Source organism: Ceratotherium simum, chromosome 11 (assembly GCF_057802395.1).
Source record: "Ceratotherium simum simum isolate JZ-2026a chromosome 11, ASM5780239v1, whole genome shotgun sequence".
NCBI lineage: Eukaryota > Metazoa > Chordata > Mammalia > Perissodactyla > Rhinocerotidae > Ceratotherium > Ceratotherium simum.
The window spans coordinates 74,880,555-74,895,623 of NC_141910.1; the positions used below are offsets into that span (position 1 = coordinate 74,880,555).

General features: G+C 53.9%; 1 protein-coding gene and 1 long non-coding RNA gene across 6 annotated transcripts in view; one reads left to right on the forward strand and one right to left on the reverse strand.

Annotated features, from left to right (window-relative positions):
- Positions 1 to 909: 909 nt before the first annotated feature.
- LOC147916040 (uncharacterized) lies at positions 910 to 8,534 on the reverse strand. Of its 4 annotated transcripts, none has more exons than XR_015553697.1 (5): positions 8,416 to 8,534; positions 4,675 to 4,775; positions 4,306 to 4,550; positions 2,586 to 3,679; positions 910 to 2,355 (listed from the first exon to the last, which is right to left on the reverse strand). It is a non-coding gene; the product is annotated as an uncharacterized LOC147916040 (long non-coding RNA). The 4 variants fall into 4 exon arrangements; XR_015553696.1 differs by lacking the exon at positions 8,416 to 8,534 and adding an exon at positions 7,053 to 7,260 and having other exon boundaries at positions 4,306 to 4,542; XR_015553695.1 differs by lacking the exon at positions 8,416 to 8,534 and adding an exon at positions 7,049 to 7,260.
- The window catches only part of PXDN (peroxidasin), a 90,320-nt gene continuing 82,580 nt past the window's right edge, over positions 7,330 to 15,069 (forward strand). Inside the window, exon 1 of one of the 2 annotated variants that reach the window (XM_087437199.1) lies at positions 7,330 to 7,616. In XM_087437199.1, the coding sequence (XP_087293325.1) occupies positions 7,417 to 7,616 (200 nt within the window). In that variant the 5' untranslated portion in view covers positions 7,330 to 7,416. The remainder of the gene's footprint in view (positions 7,617 to 15,069) is intronic. The other variant, XM_087437198.1, reaches the window with a different exon arrangement.

Below are 15,069 nucleotides of genomic sequence, written 5' to 3' on the forward strand. Positions count from 1 at the left end.
CTGACAGCTGGGCAGGCCAAGTGCGCCTCCACAGCCGCAGAGCAGCGAGTGCCAGGCTCCCAGCTGGCTGGCTCCGCAGGCCTGTGCCGTGGGGCAGCCCCTGAGGTGGTGTCAGACCAGGAGGGAGGGGTCCCCCATCTCTCCCCCACCACCCTGGGCCCCTTCTGGCAGTCACCAGGCGAGAACCGTGGAGTCCTGCCTCCAGGCCGGGGCGGAGCCTTGGACGCCAGAGCTCAGACACACTGTGCTACGTGGTCAGACTCTTCTGAAGTTGCACTGAGTTTACAAAGGAGGGTCCTGGAATTTTCTCTTAAAACAAGCTCATTAGTTCTACAGCCGGGATGGCAAGCACACCCACGGCTGAGTTTCAGGCTCTGTGTTGCTGTTCTTTGGCCGCCGCGTAAATGCTGCCGGGTAACGTGTGCTGTCTGCAGTCGCTGCACAAAGGCTTGGACTTACCGCACAGGATTACAGGGCATTTTTGGCGGGACCCAACAACGATTTTGCCTGTTAGCCGAGCATGCTTCGCATGTGCGGTACACTCCTGGCTGGGAGCAAGTGTGTTTGCCAGAACAGAAGGTGGGCACTTGTTAAGTGCTGACCCACCCCTGCCTGGAGAGCTCGAGGGGGCCCTGGCAGTCCGTCCACGCTGTTTGCGGAGACTTCTGCATTTTATGGCAATAATGCGCTCTTGAGGAGAAGGGGACTTTTCCATGTTCTTCATGGCCTCGGTTTGCCTACGCTGTCCACCTTCCGCACGAAGGCAGAAGACCTCCTCCCGGGAAGAGGTCCCATGTCGTCTCGACAACCACCCCCACGACGTAGTCCCAGGAGGCCAGGAAAGCTCAGGAGTGCCAGCCTCAGTGACTTGTTATGTATGTGTTGAGGGATGATATCAGATATCTTGGATGGAGTCCGAATAAGTGTTTATTAAATCCAGAAAACACAAAATTAGTAAGAATAAAAATATCTGCTTACAGGATTCCTCAGCGAGAAGCTTTGCTCTCCCCCTGGGAGGCGCCTTTGGTATACACTCAACTCGACAAGTGTTTGTCAGAGGCCTACTCCTACTGGGGCGCCCCCCCACCCCCGTCTTACTGTGAAAGCCTCCCCAGCTGTCCCATTCTGGCGAGGATGCCGTCCTTTATTTAGTCGGGGCCTGTGGTCTCCCCTAGCTTGGGAATTGTCCCCAGGAATTCCCTTTAGCTGAGGGGTATTTTGCGTTGTGTGTATGCAGAGTACACACACATGCACACACACTTACTCTTTCCATTGGTGTCCACAAGGCAGAGACGCATCACGCCCAATTAGCCTTCAGCTCAGCATGGAATAGCTAGCCCCTCAATACATCCCCGTGACCAATAAACCAACAGTGTCTGTTTTCGCCTGAGTGGTTGGGGAGACAGTGGCTTCAGGTGCCCAAAGAGGGCAGAGGGCTCCAGGATGGAGGGGCAGGGAGAAATTCCCTGCAGTGGGGGGGACTCAGGATGTTTATAGAGAGAAGTAATCCACCGTGGTTTTGAGTTATTTGCTGTTCCCTGGTGGCTGTGGACCCATCGATTATGATCACCTGCTATCCAGGTGGCTTCTTTACAAGCCTGTTTTCCCCAGACTACGGGTTTCTCAGGGTGGGGGCCCTGCTCACTGGTGTAGTCAATGCTGAGTGAACGCAGTGCTCACTGTTCTTCTCCAGATCCGCCTCTGCCCCTCGCTGCCACCGTCCAGGGGACTGACTTCCGAATGGAGAGTCTCCAAGACCCTCCAGTGTGCTCCAGTTGCCTGGAGTTACAGGACTTGTCCCTCCCTTGCCTTCCAAGGCCTTGGAGGGGTGCGGATGCGCAGAGGGGAGTCCTCGATCCCCTGGTCCTTTCAGGTTTCCTGAGCTCACTCACCTCTGAGTGCTGCTCAGTTAACCTCTCCTCTGCTCAACCCTACGCGTGTGCACCTGAGTCCTGCTGGGACCCGACTGACACAAGGGCCATGTGCAGGAGTGAGACATGACACCCTGTCTCCTGGATTTGGGCTTCAGGCTTCCTGCAGTCACCATGAAGGCCCCAGGGCTCCAGACACTAGCGTCAGTGGGGGGACTGGGGGATGCTCAGTCTGTGCCCAGGGCCCATGGCTGGGAAGAGCATTCTCAGCTGGACGGCTCTCTTGGACATGCCTTCTGCTGCCTGACTTTGTCATCCGGGCACAGGGAAACCTTGAGATCTGAGAAATCCACTGAATGCAAGTGTGCCGTGTAACTTACGGAATTTACGTAAATACCCCAGAGGCAGAGGAGCAGGTGGTCCATCATTCTCTGACTGAGAGGGGCTTTTTAGGATTTCTCTCTTCTTCACCACATTGGAACGACTGGAAGGATGGAGAGATGATGGATGGAGAAGGGCTGATCCTCCACAGTTAGCATTAAATTCTAGAATTCCAAGTTCATGTGGCTTAACTGAGGACAGCAAGCCATTTTCAGGCCCATGGACATCTTCCCTTGCCTCCCAGGATGGAGCCCAACACCATCCTGCTATTCACCGCCGCACCCCCGCCCCGCCCTCACAACCACATCTCTTTATCATGAAGCCAGTACTAACCTGAAGCCAGTCCTAACCGAGAACTTGCTGTGAACCAGGCTCCGTTCCAGGCACCTTCCTCACTGAAGCCCTGCAACAGCCTACGAGGTAGGCAGGCCCTTTAATAGGACTCCAGGCCACAATTTCAGAGCTTAATACCCCCCGCCATGTTGTCTCTGTCCCCAGAATCTATGTCATTCCTGGGAGCTCAGAATGTGAGCTTCTCTGGAAATAGGGTTGTTGCAGATGTAATTAGTCAGGTCAGGATGAGGTCATTAGGATGGGCTCTAAGCCAATATGGTCCTTATAAGAGGAAAACACCACATGAGGACAGATACAGGGGAACGCCATGTAAGGACAGAGGCAGAGGTCACAGTGATGCGTCTACAAGCCAAGGAATGCCAGGGATTGCTGGCTGTCACCAGAAGTTGGAGATGCCTAGGACAGATGCTCCCTGTGAGGCTCAGAGGGAACCGTTCCTGCTGGCACCTTGGTCTTGGACTTCTGGCCTCCAGGCCTGGGAGAATGGGTTTCTGCTGCTCCTCGTGCCCAGTCTGTGGTGCTCTGTTGCAGCAGACCAGGAAACTGGCTCATGGAGTCACTCACCCTCTCAGCCATCTGCCCTGACCAGGCTGGCCCTCCCTTCCCGTGGACTGCACAGTGCCGAGTGGGGCGAGGGGCTGAGCAGGCAGAGGCATGCAGCAGGCACTCAGAAGGATCTGCTGGATGAGGGTGAAGGGTGCAGAGCGAGGCCTTAGCCTCAGGCACAGCCAGGTTCTGCGAGGGGCTGACTCATCGTCTGGGAATGGCCCCACGGCCTTCCAGACTCCGGGGCCCACCCAGACCCCAGGAAGCTTCCCGGGCAAGAAGGTCGTTCATTCCACCCAAATTTAGTGAAGATTACTATGCAGGCGCCTCACGCACTTTCTCGTTTAATCCTCACAATAGCCTGTGGGGAGGAGCAGCTCTCCTCATTTTACAGGTGGGGAAACTGAGGCCCAGAGAGAGACAAAGAAAGTTGCCCAGAGTTAAGGAATTGGTGAGGTTGCCTCCTAGTTCTGTCTTGTTCCAAAACCCATGTTCTTTTCTGTGTAAATCCTTGAAGAGTGTTCAGTCTAGAGGGGGAGACAGACAGGGAGACAGAGGACATCATTACACTGCAGAAAATACAGACTGTGGGCTTCGAGGGACCCTGGGGGCACTAATGACATAGACACATTCTTAGGTTAGGCCCTCAAAGCAGAGTCTGATGATTCAGGGGGGCTCTCGGGAGTGAGGGCAACTGACTGAGCAGGGGGAGAAGCTGGCCATAGGCCTGATGCCCCAGGAAGCTCTGCAGCCTGGCAGCCAGAACTGCTCACTCTCCAAGCATGGAGAGTCAGTCCAGCCCTAAGTCAGTCTGCCGTGGCTGTGGGCTGCGTCAGGGGGGCAGAGCTCCCAACGTTTCCGGGGCAAGGCTCCTGCTAGCCCTAGGCAACTCTCCAGAGAATGTCAGCAGCAACTGGGATGGGGTGCAGCAGCCCAGTACGGTCTGGGAGGGTGCCCGCCAGTGTCCACTGCACTAGGTGAAGCACAGAACTCAGAGCCTGGCACACTGTGAATGCGGAGTCAGTATTGTTTTCCTTTCTCCTCCCACGGTCCCTCCTTCCATCCTTCCCTTGATTAGCTACAAGTGCTTGGGCAAATCACTCAAATTCTCTAAGCATTGGTTTTTTCATCTGCAAAATGGGGATAATAATACCTGCTGTGTGGGATGTTGTGAGGCTCAGATCCCAAGACATCTGTGCACAGACAGTTGTGGGAGTCCTTGCTGCAGAGGCCAGTATCAACCAGGGGTGGAGATTGTTTTCTTGTGGCTCCAGGGCCACTCCTGTGCACTGCAGACCTCAGTGACAGCAATCACAGAACACTCTTCACCGAGGATCGAGGTTGAGAGAACATCTTTCACTCATTCATCTTTGCTTCTTTGTATGGAAACCTAAACAACTAAAGATTGTCAATTAGCACAATCTCACCTGAAAGGAATGTTTGCTGTAGGACAGATAACAGGATTTGGGGCAGATAACAAGATTTGGAAATTGGTCATCAGAGGGAAATGGGAATATTTCACCTGGGTCCATGGCAATAGAAAACTTCAGTGGCTTTGATCGTCCTCAAACAATTCACCCCCTGGGAGGTCAAGATCCTGGAGGTGTGAGGGTCTGTGGTCCTCTGAGATCAGAAGCAGGAAATAACGAACAAAAGATATGGGAAGCACTTTTAGCTCAAAATAAGGAAGAGCTTCATTACTCAAATGTAAATTCTTTCAGGCTAAATCACTGTCCTGGCCTCCCACTCCCACCACACTTCCTCCTCCAGTGCCTTGCAAATGGGTGTGTCAGTCAGGGGTTTTCAGAGAAACAGCACAGTAGGATGGATGGATGATGGATGGATGCATGGATGGATGGATGGATGGAAAGAAAGACAGATTGATGGAAGGAAGGAAGCATGGATGGATGGGTGGGTGGAAAGATGGGTGGGTGGAAAGACGGATGGATGGAAGGATGGATGCATGCATGCAAGGGGGGATGGATACACAGATGGATAGATGGATGTATGAATGATGAATGGATGGATAGATGGATGGATACGTAGATTTTAAGGAATTGGCTTGTGTGACCGTGGGGGCTGGCAAGCTTGAAATCTGTAGGGCAGGCCAGCAGACTGGAAACTCAAGAGAAAGTTGATGTTGTGGGTTTTTTTTTTTTTTTCTTAACAGCTCTTTTCTTTTTTTGCAGGGGAAGATTCACCCTAAGCTAACATCTGTTGCCCATCTTCCTCCTATTTCTTCCCTTTTTTCCCCCCACAAAGTCCCAGTACACAGTTGTGTACAGTTATAAATTCTTCTAGTTCTTCTATGTGAGCCACTACAACAGCAGGGCTAGTGACAAACGAGTGATGTAGTTCCACCCCGGGAACTGAACTCCGGCTGCAGAAGTGGAGCATGCCAAGAACTTAACCACTAGGCCATCAGGGCTGGCTCTTGATGCTGCAGTCTTGAGGCAGAATTTCTTCTCTGAGAAACCTTGGCATTAGCTCTTAAGGCCTTAAACTGATCGTATGAGACCCACTCATATTATGGAGGGTAATCTTAAAGTCAACTGATAGTAGATGTTAAAGAATGTTAATCTCATCTACAAGATACCTTCAGCCAACACCTAGACTAGTGTTTGATCAAATCACTGGGTGTGACGGTCGAGCCAGACGGACACATAAAATTAACATCACAGCTGGTTTAGGAGATAACTGTTGAACTCAAAAGAGGAGCTGGCAATTTGTGCTGCTCAGAGATGCCCCTGCCTCCTGGGAGTGGCAGTCGGCTGAGTGTGCAGTGAAATACAGCCATTGCCCAGTTAAACTGGAGGGGCCCAGAGATGTCTGGATAGAGACATGGCAGGGGGTCAAAGTTGTGACATATTCTCTGTCGGCTGCAGGGAGGGTGGACTGGGTGGACGCAGGAGGTAGGGTACCAAGGCAAGAGTCTCAGTGGTGGTCTAGGGGTGATGGAGGAGGGCCGGGACTCTCAGTTGTTATGAGGCAGGAGGATAGAAACAATGGAAGTTGATTGAACAACAACGAGCCACTGGAATTAACAGGATCTCATAACTCCTTAAATGAGTGAGGACTGAGGTGGGGACAACTTCCAGGTTGGAAGTTATGAGAAAGTGGTTTGGAGGATCAAGGTAGCGATTCAGAAGAAAAAATACATTTTTAGGGAGAGTAATGTTTTGGGTTTCTGACGTGATAAGTTTTAAATTTTTGTGAGACACTCAGGTGGAGACGTCTAGAAGGCACTTGGAAATGAGGGGCCAGGCCAGGAGTGTGCTGTGGGGGAGATTTGTGACGGGTTAGAATGTAGGACCCCCGGACGGCTTGTTTTGGGTCCATAGAAAGCTGTTCCATGTGGTAATAGAGATAGCAGCTTCAACAACAGACATGCAGCCTCCAGGGGGGCCAGAACCCCAGCTCAGCTGCGCCGGATGTGGACCCTCTGAAACTGTGTGAGACACAGGTGAGTGCTGACAGCACAAAGAGTTCAGTACCCGGTCACCCCACCGGGCCCATTCCAGCATGCCCTCAAGCACACCTCTGACAGAGAGCTCCTAACAGTGCCCTGAGGTCAGCTGGGCAGAAAATGGGTGGTTAACAGGCCTAGGGTCTCAGGCAGGGAGCCTCACTGCCTGGCTCAAATCCTGCTGCAGTGTGTGTGTCCATAAAGAGAGAGAGAGAGAGACACGGGGGGGAAGGGGGGTTGGAGAGAGAGAGAGAAAGAGAAGGGGGGGAGGGGGGAGAGAGAGAGAGAGGTGGAGACACAAAGACAGAGACGGACAGAGAGAGAGAGCGAGAGAGCGAGAGAGAGCGAAAGAGCGCCCGCTTGGACCCGCGCCTGGGACATAATAAGCACTCTAAAAGCGTTTTATAAAACAACAAAAAACCCATCTCACACACGTGGAAACGGCGGCTAGGCGAGGCGAAGCAACTTGGCCGAAGCCCCAGCGCCTGAGTGCAGACCTGGGGTTGAAACCCGGATCCCCATCCTTTTCTCTGCCCTCCGGGAGCCCAGCCGCGAGGATGGGGGCGCAGTGACCGGACGCCGCGGCCGGAGGTCCTCGCCCCGCCCCGGCCCCTGGGGAGGTGGGGGCGGGAAGGGAGGAGCCGCGCGCATGTGCACAGCTGGCGCCCCCCGCCCCCCGCACACAGCTGGGACCTGGGCTGCGGCTGGGCGGGCGGGTGGAGTCCGGAGCCGGCCCGGGACGCGCCGGGCCCTCCGCGGTCTGTCGGTGCGCCCGAGCGTCTGTGCGCGCCGTCGGCCATGGCCGTGCGCCCCGCGGGCCCCGCGCTCCCCTGCCTGCTGGCGCTCGTGCTGTGCTGCGGCTGGGGGGCGCTGGCCTCGGTCGTCCCGAAGCCGGGAGCCGGCTGTCCGAGCCGCTGCCTGTGCTTCCGCACCACGGTGCGCTGCATGCATCTGCTGCTGGAGGCCGTGCCTGCCGTGGCGCCGCAGACCTCCATCCTGTGAGTGCGGCGGGGGCGCGGGGGGCTGTGGCTCAGGGGTCCAGGCGGGATCTGGGGCGCAGGGGGATCAGGGACGCGGGGATCCAGGGGCATCCGGGAGCGCGACGAGGGGTCCGGGGCCGCAGGAGGGTGATGGACTAGGGGACGTAGGGGAGGATCGCGGCGTCGGGGGCGGCCAGGGGCCCGCGGGCCTTTGTCCGCCGTGGTCCGGGCGCAGAAGGCGCCTTTGTTCGGAGCTCGGAATACCCCGCTGGACCGGGAAGTGGTCGGGAGCAGCCAGGGAAAGCCCCGCTCTCCTCCGGACGGCCCTCCCCGGGCCCCCGCGAGGCCCCGATCCCTCTTGTTCGCTCCCCTTTTCTCTCCCTCCGGCCGGTTTCCTCGCCGAGCGCGGGACTCCCCCTCCTCCGCTGAGCCCGGATCTCCCTCCTCCTCCTCCCCCGCCCCCTCCTCCCTTCCTCCTCCCGCTTCCAGTCTGCCCCTCCTCCCGAAGAGCGGTACTCTCTGTCCCCGCTCTGGGGGAACCTCTGTCGCGGACCTCCACTGACCCGCGGCAGCGCCCCCCGAAGTTCCCGCACCCGCCTGGGGCGCGGAGAGCCTCCTGCCCCGGGTGTCCCCGCCCCGCGGGGCGCACGGTTCTCTCGGGTTTTCCCCGCGCCGGGAGCAAGCCTGGAGGCGAGTTTCCGGGAGGGGCCCGGTGCGGGTCTCCGAGTTCTGGGGCAGCTCGTGGTGGCCCGGGTCAGGACGGAGCCGGGGTCCCAGCGGTTTCTGCCCAGGGCTCGTCCCTCCTTTGGTCTCTAACCTGGGCGCGCCGCGATCCGGGTATGCCAAACTTCGCAGATACTTCGCGCTCAAGTTGTTACAAAGTGTCGCGCACTCGCGCCGTCCCGCAGGCCCGGAAACCCGCACCCGCCTCCGCCCAGGTCCGTCTCCAAAGGCCGAATCCCGACCCTACAGGGCCCGAAACGCCGCCAGAGTTCGCTGCAGGCCTCGAGGTGTTCCGATGCAACTTTGATTAGAAATTTTCAAAATCTGTAAAGGCAGGCATGCATTTTAGGCGCCGCCTGTAATTCAGCGTCCTACAGCTGCCCTTCTGAATGCCAAAAATAGTTTCCACTTTTCTTGGCTGAGCCAAGTTCTTTTGGCACCGCCGAAAAGCCTGCAAAAACTGTAAAATTTTGAGTGAACTATTCAGGAAGTGGGCGGTCAGTATTCTTACTTTTAAAACAAAATATATGAACAGAGACCTCTCCTAGTGGTCGCTGAGTTTTCAGAAAGCTTCCTTCAGGGTCTTTGGCGGGAGTTAGTCTCAGCTGCAAAATTGTTCCTGGGAGAGAGATAAATAGGGCTTTCCTTCCAGAGTGTCTGAGCGGCCAGCCGAGGCGGGATCCAAGAGGGCATCACTCTAAAGAAGCGGACTTGAGGCGGGCAGAGGGAGGCTTTTCTGGATACGGATAATTTAATTCTTTAGTGAGTCAGTGGATAAAACTTGGACCATAAAGCGATTTTTCACATCTGTCCAGTGTCTAATTTTGTACTATGCTTTGCCCTCAAGTCTTAATTGCTTTTTAAAAAGAACAATATTTTAAAATATGAGTGTCGTGGAGCAAAGTGGGATCCTCCAGCCTGCTGCGCATGGTTAGAGTCTCCACAAAACCCAACGGAGCATTTGTAAAATTGGGGGGGGGGAGGCGGCACAGGAAGGGAAAGTGACGTCATCCTTAAAGGATTTCCTGGAGCGTTCATCTGCATACACTTATATCTCATGCTTTCGTGGGTTTCTGTAGTTTTCAAAAAGCTTTGAAGTGACCCCGCGTGGTCTCATCCACTCTGAGGCAGGCGGAACAGATGCTGAGCTGACCACATCCCTCAGAGAAGTAAGCCGATGATGGGCGAAGTGAACACACCCGTTTTACAGCTGTGCAGACACCCGCTGTGGGAGAGGAAGGTTCCCATCCCAGCGGCTGCACACACTGGGAGGAGGGCAGAACTGAGTCCCCGTGTGACCGGTTCCAGCTGGGGGACCATTCGACGGTCACCCCTGGAGGATCAGGACTGAGGGCACAAGTGGAGGCACAGTAATGATGAGGGAGTAGGTTTTTGGAAACAAAGAAGAGACAGTGTGATGGAGTCATCCTGGGGGGAGCGGGAAATGATGGAAGAACACCTGGTGTGGGGACACCCTGTTGATGTGGTCTCTGGGGTCCAGTCTGGTGGGGTCTTGGGCAGGGTTGCATGGTAGGATGCAGTCACAAATTGCCTGAGTTACAAATTCCACTCAGGCAGAAATATTTAATTTTCCCTTTCAGCTTTTCTCCCAGGTATATGATATTTTTTCCATTTTTAAAAAATTATTTGGCAGAAATTGAGGCCATAGGAGAAATGAAGATAAATAAAGAACAGGTCCCCAAAGTTAATTGGGCCATCCAGCCACCACATCATCCCTTTGCTTTCAAGCCCTCCCAGACTGAATCAGAATCACTGGAAACTGTCTGACTTTTCTCCTGCTTGCAGTGCCCAGCAGTGTGGTCGAGCCGGGCCTGGTACTGCATTGTTTTGATCGTGGTTGGGGCTTCAGAAAGTAACGTCTGAGACCACCTTGTGATTCAGGTTTGGTTTGACCCTTGAGCTCACGCCGGCTGGGAAGTGCAAAGTGGTGTTCTCGAGCAGCCAGTGCCCTGTGTCTGGAGTCCTCGGCTCTGTCTGGTCTGGCAGGTCTGCTGCTCTGCAGCCTTTGGAAAAACCCCCTCACCAGCCAGTATAGTATTCAGTTCAGCTCATAAGTTTTTGTAGAAATGCTTGTTTAAGTTTTGAACATTATACTCTTTTCAGTGCAACAATGGAAATCTGTCACCATGATAATTAAAAGGCTAGTATTAAAAGATGAAGTGTGACATGTTTACTTTGCCCCCTTCCTGTCCTCCTCTCAGCCCCAGCGTTTTGGCCACAGGCCAGGGCAGGGGACGGGGGTGAGGGGGGCTCTGGCCTGTGGGCCCTTCCCCTCCACACCCCCTCCTCTCTGACACCTTCTCCCTGTAGCCTCCAGTGTGAGGTCCTGGGAATCAGCTCTTCATAACTGACATGTGTCTTGCAGTACAGGCCACTCCGAAGCCCCGGAGTTAACCCTGGAGTGCCGTCCATGTGACAGGAAACCCCGGCTCCGGAGGGAGTCTGGGCATGTGGCCTGGGGGGACCCGGGAAGGCAATGCTGCAGAGAGACCGTGGGCTGGCCCCAGAGCAGGCAGGGGGCTAGTGAGAGTGTCCTCCTCCAGGGCACGCTTGGTCGAGTCCTCCGCTGTAGACATTGTCCTCCTGCCAGACGGCTGTTCCCCCACTCCTCGACTTTGTGATAGCCACTCTGTGTCTGGGTCTGTGCCATGTTTCGGTTCCTGCCTCAGGGAGTACCCGGTCCAGTGGGGGTGTTGGAGAGTGAGGGCTGCGATGCAGTGATGAGAATGAGCATCCCGTGCACCCGGCTGCTTTAGGCACTGTGCACCTCTGGTGGTCTAGGTGAGTGGACGCCTGTCGTCCGGCCCATGTCCACATGGGGAGAAGGCCCCAGAGTTGCCACTTCGTGGGTCGGGTCGCCACCTTCCTGCAGGCCCCCCACGGGCCTCTCTGGGATCGTGACGCATAGGTGGAGAGTCTTCAGGCCATTTCACTGTTTCCCTTGGTCCCCTGGAGACTAGCCCCCTGAATCACAGCTTCTCTGTTCACCAGCCTCCATTGGAGCTCTCCAGCCTTGGCTGTCAGGAAAATCTAATTTCCCATTGCACAGAGATGAGGTCTCCTTGTTAAAGGTGGCTTGAGGTAGAACCGTGTTCCCCAGGCTGGATGGGGTGGGCAGCGGAGGGCAGCTGTGTGCTGGGAGGCTGGCTCTCTCTTGGCACTTTTCCCACTCTCCATCTGGCTCACAGGAAGCCCCCTCCCTCCTGACTGTGCCCTCTGGGGACACCCTCAGCTCCTGCAGAGGCCGGCCTCTCCTGGGGCAGGAGATTTACGAGGTTAGTGGATGTGAAGGCAGCATCCTGGCACCTCCGGGCTCTGCAGGGCACTCGTGCATGCCGTGCCAGGGACAGCAGGCTTTAAGTTGGAGCCTTTGGCTTACGTAAAACAGACTACTACTTTATTTTTAAATTCCCTGTTAGGGTGAAATCTTTATTGTTGTAGCTCAAATGCGTTTGAAAAGTACCATAGGAATATTTTTTAAATATTTAGGTATTGGTAATTTATCTTTCCAAAATGGTGATGGACCAAATATTTCCTCCCGCTATCAACGGCTCCTTGGGGTCCCAGGCCTATGGGGAGGCTGTCACTGAGCTCTGAGAGCACCCCGTGTGCTGTGTCCGGAGGAGGAAACTCGTCAGTGTCCTGGACAAGCTCCGAGAGAGCCTGTCTCGTGGATAGTGGATACCCCTTGGGGTGACGTGCTTGGTTATAACCACAACGTCACCATTTGAAAGCGTGAACCTGTGCTTGACAGCTGGGCCTGGAAAGCGCTCCTCCTGTTAGAAACTTCAGGTGTGGCGAAACCCCTCCCCTCCTTTGTGTTTTGGTGAGTCGAGGAAATAGTTGTAACAAGCAAGCACAGAGTCCCAGTGTCTCTACATCCAGAGGCGTCTCCAACTTCGAACGTGGCTTCACCCAGGGTCCAGATGCTGCCATCAGGGCCTGGTTTTGATGCCTCTCTTGGCTCCTTCCTCTGCTCAGTCTGTGACTCAGTTTCTCCACACAATGATGACTGACAGCCGTTGGCGTCCCTTCTGAGGGTGCTCAGTGCGGCGGAAAGAGAGGGAGTACCTCTTTCTTGGTGCACAAGCACAGGTTCTGGGAACTGTCTGAAGGGAGCGATTGCCTGTTCTCAATCACATCCCCGAGGGATGGGAGGTCTTGCCCCCAGGCCTGGGCCCGGCCTGCTCCTGGAGCGCAGGATGGAACCTGCTGTGCCCTGCCCGGCTTGGGGGCTGGAGGCAGGCGCCCTCACTGCCCAGAGGAAGAAACAGGGCGTTTTTGTTAGAAGAAGTGGATGTTGGGCAGACTAGCCAAGAACTGTCTACTGCACTGATGAAAGGTTTCACGTTAAAAATGTCAACAAAAACAATGACAGAATTCCAGTCTCCAGAGCTGATCTCTTCATCAGTTCGAAAAGTAGGTAAAAGTTGGAAGTCCACACGCACTATGCTGATTCCCACTGGCTAAGTATGGGTTTTTATCTTTTTTTTGTTTGTTTTTTGTGAGGGAGATCAGCCCTGAGCTAACATCTATGCCAATCCTCCTCTTTTTTCTCAGGAAGCTTGGCCCTGGGCTAACATCCGTGCCCATCCTCCTCCACTTTATATGGGACGCCGCCACAGCATGGCTCGGCAAGCAGTGCGTCAGTGCGTGCCCGGGATCTGAACCTGCGAACCCCGGGCCGCCACAGCAGAGCTCAAGCACTTAACCGCTTGCGCCACCGGGCCTGCCCCGTGGGTTTTTATCTTCTTGGTTGGAGATTCCAGGCTTCCTGTGCACCCCAACAAGAAGAGATGAAATAGATGCCAGTGGTGACCAGCCGGGGGCCGGCGGGGCCCCCATCAGAGCTCCGCAGTCAGAACCCAGGGCTGGGAGTCAATGCACTGCGTGGACTTGGAGAGGTCGCTGTGGGCCTCTGGTCTTCAGCACCCAGCATGTGAGGTCTCCAGTGTCCAGGTTCACTGAGCGTTATAATCCTGACAGTTTCATACGCTTTGGGGGTACACAGAAAATGTGATTTATTTAAAAATGCATTTTTTGGTGAATTCGATTTTAAAAGCGTTAAAGTTTACTGAATCTGATGCTTCAATAGTCAGTCAGGACATTTTGCATTACTGATGTCTCTCTTTTTGGGCCAGTAGCTCCCTGGGATCCGAACTGGACTGGACAGTTGTTAAGCTCTGCGTGCTGCGTATTCCATCTGACAAAACTCAGCATAGTTATGTCAGTGGGTGAGCGAAAGCTTTTCTGGTGTTTAAAGTAATATCATTGATAGCTTAAAATCTTTCTAAATTGGTAATTCCAATGATTTATAGTTTCTTTGTCTTGAAGTTAATTTTGGAAAATAGAAATCGTACTTTTCCTTCCCTGGACACGTGGTTTCTCTTCAGATGCCACAAGTCCACAAACAACATAGACAATCCTGAGAGATATCTTGGGCAATGATTACTCACATGACATAAATCGAAACTGGCAGGAAAGTTAAGTGAGAATGTGCTAGTTGTTTCATGGGTTAATTCTCTGGGTCTGCTTTCCCCAGCTTGGCTGTGAGGTCGGTTATCCTTGTCAATTTGTTGTGACAGTTTCTCTTTTCTGAACGCTGTTGCCTCTATCCCCTGTTTCTCTGCATTCTAGGGGGTAGAGACTTGGGAGACCCTGACCCCCCAAGAACTTCACCCAAAGATCTTGCCTGAAGAACAATCAGACCCTCCTCTCTGTCCCCAGGGCACTCCTTGTCCCTCTCTGGTAGGGTTTACTTCAGACTTCTTTTTTTATAGGAAAAAAGGCTTTGTTCTAGATCTGACTGCCCCCTGGATCATCAGTTCATTGAAGACAGGGGTCACGCCTGTCCGGGCTGGAGAGCTCAGGGCGGGAGGGGGAGTGTTCACAGCGGCGGCCCGCTGGCTGGTCATTCGTTCAGCGCCAGCTCAGTGGGAACGGAGCCTGTGGGATTGTCTCATCTTTTGTTCTATATCAGGTCTGAAGTAGAAGCTTAACCAGAGACTATTCCCTTATTTGACCTTTGTCCAGATGAATTTTCACTTTAAAAAAAGTCTTATTGAGACATAATTGACTTTAAGAAAAGTGCACATATTTAAAGTGTACGCTCTGGTGAATTTTGACATGTGTCTGTTCCTGTGAAACCATCACCACAATCGAGATAATGAATCTCCCTTGCCCGAGGTCCCCTCGGTCCCTGGCAGTCCTTCCCTTCGCCCTTCTGCCTCAGTGGAGAGGCCTGCCTCTGTGCTCCGGAGGGATTTCGGTCTTTGTTTTCCTTCCTGGAATGTCTTTGTCTGGCTTTGGCATTATCAGGGTAAATCTTGCCTCCCAGAATGAGTTGAGGAGCATGCTCTCCTTTTCAGTTTTTGAGAGTGTGAATAGACTTGGTTTTAGTTCTTCCCTGAACGTCTGGTAGAACTTCCCAGGGAGGCCTTCTGGGCTTGGAGTTGTCTTTGTGGGAAGGTTTTAAGCTACAATTTCAATTTCTTCCATAAATAAAGGGCTATTCGGGCTCTTTCTTTCTGAGTGCTTTGGTAGGCTGTGTCTCCCCAGGAGCCTGTCCGTGTCACATAAGTTGTTGGATTTGTCAACATCAAGCTGTTCCTCATTATCCTCTTAATATCTAGGAATCTGGAGTGAGAGTCTCTTGTTCCTGAAATTAGAAACGCCTGTCTTCTCTCTCTCTTTTTTTTCTTGATCAGTCTGCCTAGAGGTTTATCAG